Source organism: Ursus maritimus, unplaced genomic scaffold (assembly GCF_017311325.1).
Source record: "Ursus maritimus isolate PB19 unplaced genomic scaffold, ASM1731132v1 scaffold_35, whole genome shotgun sequence".
NCBI classification, from domain to species: Eukaryota; Metazoa; Chordata; class Mammalia; order Carnivora; family Ursidae; genus Ursus; species Ursus maritimus.
The window spans coordinates 2,043,366-2,051,241 of NW_024426119.1; the positions used below are offsets into that span (position 1 = coordinate 2,043,366).

Below are 7,876 nucleotides of genomic sequence, written 5' to 3' on the forward strand. Positions count from 1 at the left end.
TAGAATTGAGAATTTAAGCTAATCCATTTAAAATGATCTTTGACTTTCTCATTATTAATGTATTTGTGGTTTCTACAAAGTTATGAAAACAACTGGAACATATGCTACAACTTTCACTGTCATTCACAGTAACTAATCCCCAGGCATTGTGAAACCCGATTTCATGTCTCGATTATGTGAAGTTAAAGCTAATCTACTTTTCAGGTATGACATAGATTCGTGGTTCTATCCCAAAATGTAAAGTTGATATTTAGTGCGGTAACTCTCAGCTAAATGTCATGCCAATTCATCTGACGAACTTTGGGGTACTGTGATATTACAGTGCTCTGGGGGGCAACACCACGGGTATGTGCATTCACAGACTGAAGTAAGCCTACACTGACCCCACCCCATGCCTCCCAGGAAAAGAAAGAAGAGAGACTTTTGTACGTTGCAAGTCCTGGTTTGGTTTATTTATAAAGCAATAAATAGTAGAAGCACAAATAAACTGCACATGTGTAAATAAACTGTACAATGATTGATGAGAGATAAGGGAGGGTGGCTCGGGAGACTCCAAGGAGCGTAACACTGTCATCCTGAACGTAGACTAAGAGAGAAGGCACCTTAGAAGCATTTGCGGTGGACGATGGATGGGCCTGCCTCATCATACTCTTGCTTGCTGATCCACATCTGCTGGAAGGTGGACAGGGAGGCCGGGTGACAAACCCCAATCCAGACAGAGTACTTACGCTCGGGGAGCGATAATCTGCGGAAAGAAAACAGAAGCTTCCGGTGAACTCCTGACGCACCAGGCAACAGATCAAGCAACATGCTGGAGAGACGCAGAAAAAAATGTGAGCTAGGAACTCATTGTAACGCTAATATTTCACACCAAAAATTTAGATGCGAATCAAGTTTTATGCACTTTCTTCTGGCTCAGCCTATCCATTATCAAAGGCTCTACAAAGTAGAATTGTCCCACTTCTCTGAACTAGAGTATAATGCAGCAACGAGCAAATGCGTGATGAGGCTAGCCCAAAAGTTGGAGACTTTTAAAATGTGTTCAAAGATTTTGGGTATTTTTTTTCTTCCAAGATCTATTATTATCCACTGCTTGAAAATGTTTTTAAAGTCTCCTATCTTGGGAAAAGTGCTAGAAAAGCTAAGAGGTAAAGTGTATAGGAGATGGGAAGCAAAGTGTGAGTTCTGCATGCAATCCTAAGACCTGCTTTGCCTCTCCCACCCACAGGGTTCTTTACCTTGATCTTCATGGTGCTGGGAGCCAGCGAGTGATTTCCTTTTGCATGCGATCGGCAATACCAGGGGACATGGTGGTCCCTCCAGAGGACATTGTTGGCGTACAGGTCCTTGGGATATCAATGTCACACTTCATGATGCTATTATAAGTGGTTTCATGGATGCCAGCAGATTCCATACCTAGAAATAAGTTAAAAAAAATCACAGTGCACTCGGGCCAGGGGCCGGGTGGAGGGAAGAAAACAGACTCCTTTGTGTTGATAAACTGTCGCCCATTTTTCTCTGAAACATATGTTCTTCTTTAAGATATACTCGCGCTTGAGGAACAGGTGTCTCTAACAGTGCTGACAGTTAATCAACAGACTGTCAAGACACAAACCACTGTGTTTAGCACCTGTTTGGAGCGAACGCTTGAAAACACGCATCAGATGTATGCAGCTATGCTGGAAAAGGTGAGACGCGCATTAGGGTTAGATCAATGCAATTTTTATTCATGGGCGAAAATCAGATCCTGACGAGCTTCCTCTTAGAAATCATTCCCGTGGCAAGATGTTTGGTAAAATACAAGGTCCGGTTATCATGAGTATGATTTGGTTGCACTTAATGATGAGCAAGTTCAGACCAAGTGCAGCTGCTGGCTGATGGACTTCCTGGAATAAGTCAGCTTCTGAGTAATCATCCTTTCCTGCAGACACAGATTATTCACTTACTATTCTGTCTCCTCCTTTATTTTGACGGAAGTCAGCGTGTCATCCTGTAGCATATCACTGCGACAGAGCAGGATGGCCTGCCCTTTAATGAGCCGTCAGGATCTGAGGCTGAGCTGTGTGGGGCTCTAAGCTATGGCTTCTTGTAATCAAGGTGCCTAATCCTTCTTGACGGCGATCGCCCTGGGGACCCTAGATTTCAAGGAAGAGCTGTGACCCTGTGCCAGCCCCTACCACTCACCGATGAAGGAGGGCTGGAATAGTGTCTCAGGGCAGCGAAAGCGCTGCTGTCGATAGTGATGACTTGGCCGTCGGGCAGCTCTGTAGCTCTTCTCCAGGGAGGAGGAAGAGGCAGCTGTGGCCATTTCATTCTCGAAACTAGGGCGACATAGCACAGCTTCTCTTTAATGTCACGGACAATTTCACGCTCAGCTGCAGACACAAAAGGGTAGCAGAGTCAAGCTCTGAAGAATGAAGTCACTGTGTGCGGGTAGGTAGATTCTCTGGTGGAGGGAGAAACGGACACGATGCTGTAGCAGTACACACACACACACACACACACACACACACACTCACCGGTGGTGACGAAGGAGTAGCCACGCTCAGTGAGGATCTTCATGAGGTAGTCAGTGAGGTCCCGACCAGCTAGATCCAGACGCATGATGGCATGGGGCAAAGCGTAGCCCTCGTAGATGGGAACGTTGTGAGTTACACCATCCCCCGAATCCAGAACAATGCCTGTCGGGAGAAACAGACAGGAGCAAAGCAAATCCCTGAGGACACCACCGCTTTAGTTGTGTCAAAGCCCACTTCCAATCTTGGCTAACAGATACTCGCACTGGGCATGGATCCAGATCAAATTAGATTCCTCACACACAAAGAATAAAATGAGCAGAACGAGGGCTAAATCTGAACCCAGCAACAGCTCGCCCTTTCAAATATTGTGGTAGAAAAATGTCCCCAGGACACTTTCAAATGACCATCCCTTTTACCAGCCATTAACACATTATGGGAGCATCCACGCGTGTGTTCCTTTCCCCCCATCTAACTTGCACACGTTCTTTTTTGACTCAGACCCTGTAGGGAATGTCGGTTCTCCTTGGGGACGTGTGCCCAGGGGCTGTGTTGGTACGGAACACATACCAGCAACAGCTACATGCCAGATGCATACGTCATGGGCAGCCTTAATATGTGGCATCACATACTTTGGGAAAGGAAAGGCTCTGACTCCATGTGCTTTCAACTCGTAGAAATGCATGTGATCTGAAAGTACTGTTACCTCCCTCTCTTCTCAGGGACACCCTCCCAGGGAGCGTGAGGGAAGCTGATTCATAGCAAGGTCAGTGAGTTGGGAACGTGGTGAATCAGTGACCGTCTCCACAGCCCAGACATACCTGTGGTACGGCCAGAAGCATACAGGGACAGCACCGCCTGGATGGCCACATACATGGCAGGGACATTGAAGGTCTCAAACATGATCTGGGTCATCTTCTCGCGGTTGGCCTTAGGGTTCAGTGGGGCCTCCGTGAGCAGAGTGGGGTGCTCCTCAGGGGCCACACGGAGCTCATTGTAGAAGGTATGGTGCCAGATCTTCTCCATGTCATCCCAGTTGGTGATGATGCCATGCTCAATTGGGTACTTGAGAGTCAGGATACCTCGCTTGCTCTGGGCCTCATCACCTACGTAGGAGTCCTTCTGACCCATACCCACCATGACTCCCTAGAAGAAGAAAAAGATGGGGAAATCAAGCTTCCACTATTTTAGGAATACAACTGATGTCTTATAAATTTACATCTAACTGCCCAAGTCAAGGAACATCTCATAAATACTAGAAATAATAAAAAATAGAAATTTACCCCAATTTAGAAATATCATTTAAAATCAATCTAGTACCTTCCCCCTAACCCCCACCCCAACACACACGCCCCAGTTACAGTTCTTTAGGATATAACTGGGGAGAGAGGGATGAAGGTACTTCACCAAAGAAGTACAGCCTCGCCTCATTTTAAAAATACCGTAACGCCTTCATTAAGTTATTAAGTTCATCACCCATGCCAACCAGGATATAAATGACTACACTGCGGAATGACTGAATTAACGACACATTGTATTTCTCCTAAGAAAAGATTTTGACGTTCACCAAGTGAACATAAAAAGATGGGCTGCTACGCCATTATCACTGCAGAGTGAATCCTGAAATCCAGCCGGCCCAGCGCTGTCCTGCGATACCCGTCAGCCACCAGCACCGACGGGCCCGGCTCTCCTCCCTGGCAGCCTGTCTGGCAGGGCATCTGGCAGAGCCAGAGAGCATGGCATCTCCTTTAATAAACAAGGCGGTATGTCACTACTGATCACCATGGCACTTGCTGCTGCTGTCACGCCCGGCTTCTAAAAAAGCAACAGCCCGGAAGCAGATAGGTTTACATCCTTCGGGAGCCCAGTAAGCCGGCTGTGAAGGAGAGCGAGGAATGTGGGCTGGGTCCTGGTTGGTTGAGAGAAGTTATATTGTTACAAGTCTTGGGGGGGACTGACAAGGGCCACCAAGTTAGAAACTGAAGTGTGTAAGGGGCAGAGAAGACGCTGAGTACTAAAAATGTAGGGCAGGGGCGCAGGAGAGAAGCTGCTGGCTTTTCTCAGGCAGTGGGACGCTTGGCGGGCCGCGTCCCTGCAAGTGGAAGGGGGCGAGTGTAGGTGGTTGGCGGTATGTTGCCGGTGGTGTGAGTATTGCTTCTCCGGGCTTGGATTTCAGCCAATCCATCCTTTCCTTATTCGACCTGAGCAGTTCACGGGACAGGAGGGTCAGGTGAGACGTTCCCTGGACGGCTGGACTGAGGAGCTGGCAGGCAGGGCGGGAGCGGGGCCGGGGACTGGCCCCGGCCAGACAGAGCAGGCCAGGCGGGCGGGAAGCTTACCTGGTGGCGCGGGCGGCCCACGATGGAGGGGAAGACGGCCCGGGGCGCGTCATCCCCCGCGAAGCCGGCCTTCACTAGCCCGGAGCCGTTGTCGCACACCAGAGCGGTGGTCTCCTCGTCGTCGCACATCCTGGCACAGCTTCGGCCGGGTCTGCAGATGGAGAGCGGGGCGGCCGGCGCTCAGTGCCCGCGGTGGCGCTGCCCCCCGCGCCCCGAGGAAGGGCCAGAGCAGGGGAGGAGGGTTGGGGCGGCGGAGGGAGCGCCCGCCGTCCCCTTCCCCTCGGGGCAGCAGAGGCGGGCTGGGAAGAGGCTGCGGACACCGAGGCGGACGTGCGTGGAGAAGGAGTCACCCTCTGCCCCGGGAGCAAGGACGTGCCGTCACCCCTTCGCAAGTCCTCCCCAGCCCTTCACAGCTTTGCCTTCCCACACACTGAGAGCCCCACTGGGGCCCCACCCACACCCCCCGGCCAAGCCCCAGCTGGAGGGAAACGCGCACGAGAGCAGGGACCCCAGATGCCCGGGGCGGGGGGCCGCAGGGCTCGCGATCTGCGCGCCCCTCTTCTGTCACCACCCAGGACCAAACAAGTGAGAACTACGTCGGAAAGTGTGGTCTCCTCAAAAAAAAAGAAAAGAAAGAAAAAAAAAAAGCGGCGGCGCGGCCGGCTGGGGGGCCACGGGCTCGGGCGGGCTGGGCGGGCGCTGACTCACCGTCCGCGGGTCGGGCTAGGCTCGGCTCGGGCGGCAGGCGCTGGGTGCCCGGCGCGGGGCGCGCCGCTTTATAGTGCGCTGATGGACGGGGTCAGTTGCAGCGGCCGGGGGCAGGGGTGGGGGGCCTGGTCGGCCACCTTGCCTTATTTGGTCGCCTTCGCACCATTGAGGAGCGCCGAGGCCATTCATGGAGCCAAGGGCAGGGGAGAGGATCAGCCAGGGGGCTCCCAGACCATGTAAGGAAGGGGAGGGGGCAACCAGGGGGATGGCCAAATAGGGAGCTAGGGAGGGGCAGGCGGCGAAGGGTAGGGGGCAGGGGAAGACTAAGTGACGCCAGCTCACCTCCTCCCCCTTCTTGGATGGAGGTGCACCCTGGGTGTGCTGTGGGTTTGTTCCTCGCAGCCCCGCCAGCGTAAGACAATAAGCCACATACAAGCCGGAAGGCTTGGCCCTCTGCCCGCTGCTGAGGGGTCCTGACAGCTGGACCAGGGCGGCAGGGGAGCGACAGCAGCTTCTCATCTTCCACGACTGCGGACTGGAGGAGTAGAGCCCTGGCAGTCCTCGTGGACGCCAAGGGCATCACAGCAGCACATTTGGGGTGGCCAGAAAAGGGAGCACCTGGGACAGGTCACCCTTCTGGTCTAGTCCCCACCAGCTTGGATGACTTTTTACTCAGGTTGCTGGGGCCGTGCTCCTCTAGGTCAGAAAAGAGAGATTAACCAAGGCCACCTTGATCCCTAGCTCATGCACGGCTTAGGGTCTGGCTAGGGAAGAGGCAAAGAACTGGAGTGAGAGCCTGGCCAAGTCTTGCCGGAGAAGGGGGCCAGGTTTACACCAGCATGGATATCAGGTAGCTGTCCTCCTGCTGCCGAGGTTTTGCTCAAACTTGGACTCCTGTCTTCAGGCCAGACAAGGATCCCCTGCTGCCAAAGTGAATGAAGGACCAAATGCCAAAAGGAGCCTGTGCGCTTGCTGGCGAACAGGTGAACATCTGTAGACTGGGGGGCAAAGGCCTTTACTTCAAGTGGAGACAAGACTGAAAGAGCAGTATTCTTGTCAAGAAGAGTTAGAAAAGCAGAGTCCGCCCCCCCCAAACTGCAGAATTGGAATTGGCAAGATGTCCAGTTGAATCATATATGCATTAGAGTGTGAGAAGCAGTGGTATAACTGATATCAGCTCCTTCGTGGAAACAGATCTAGAAGGATCTTGGAACTTGGAGAAGGGGACGGAAAGATGACGTGAACTGGGGAAAGGGGAAAGGAACAGAGAGACATAAGGACCCAGATCTCTGATTTGCTCTGGGGTGCCCCGTATTCTCCGTTCTTGACTGGCACTTTGATTTTAATGCTTGTGTTTTCCCTCCCGCTCACACCAGTTAAAAATAGAAAACTGGGCACAGGCATTCATCTCTAGAGTGGTCTTGGATTGATATGCTGAGGAGGTCGACTGATTAGATACTTGTCCAGACTGGGGAATGTTGGGCCCTCCCCACTGAGCTCCCCAACCATGTTTGGGTTGGTCTGGAGAAGAAACTGTGGGGGCAGCTGGGTGATGGGGCCAGGTGAGGGGGTCTGGCGGGGGTCATGCCTTGTCACCCAATAGACCTTTTGTAAAGAAAATGCCCGTTGACAGGATGCAAAGAGCAGAACTGCCTCAGCTCACACAGATGCAGAAGAGCCAAGAAAAAGGAGAAATGGGACCCGGGTACAGCCAGACAGCCCTGAGTTCAAATCCTGCTTCTATCACTTACGGTGCATTTGGTCTCGGGCAAGTCACTTCACTTCCCTGAGCCTCCATTTTAGCCTCCAGAAAAGGACACAATAACGATAACTCTTTTCTGGCAGGGGTCATTAATTATCAAAATAATTAATTAGGGGCAAATGATAGCATCACATAGAAGATACAAAGCAAATTGTCACTATTACAATTCAGCAACTCAAATACTCTTGGAGGCAGTGGCAGCTTTCTTTTTTTGAAGAACTGGGTCAATTTCATTCATTTACTGATTTCAGCAAATATTGATGGGAGAAGAACTGGGCTAGTCACAGGAATACAGTGATAAGTAAAGCAGAGCCGGGCAATCACAGAAAAGTCAGGGCCACTTACAGAGCATGCTGGGATGAAAAAGGAGGGAATCACGGGATGGTCATGAAAAGAGGGATCCAAAAGAGGGATCAGAGAAAGCCTTCTTGAAGAATATCATTTTGTTGTCTTTAAAGTAGAGTAGGGCGCACCTGGGTGGCTCAGTCGGTTAAGCTTTTATGCCTTCAGCTCAGGTCATAATCAGAGTCCTGGCATCGAGCCCCACGTCT

At 51.6% G+C, this 7,876-nt stretch overlaps 1 protein-coding gene across 1 annotated transcript; it reads right to left on the minus strand.

Moving 5' to 3' along the window:
- Positions 1 to 547: 547 nt before the first annotated feature.
- ACTC1 (actin alpha cardiac muscle 1) lies at positions 548 to 4,984 on the minus strand. Its single transcript, XM_040620666.1, is given in 10 exon segments — positions 548 to 765; positions 1,239 to 1,270; positions 1,273 to 1,416; positions 2,185 to 2,235; positions 2,238 to 2,265; positions 2,267 to 2,322; positions 2,325 to 2,375; positions 2,520 to 2,681; positions 3,338 to 3,662; positions 4,856 to 4,984. Coding segments are annotated over 10 exon segments (1,140 nt in total). The 3' UTR covers positions 548 to 603.
- Positions 4,985 to 7,876: the final 2,892 nt, after the last annotated feature.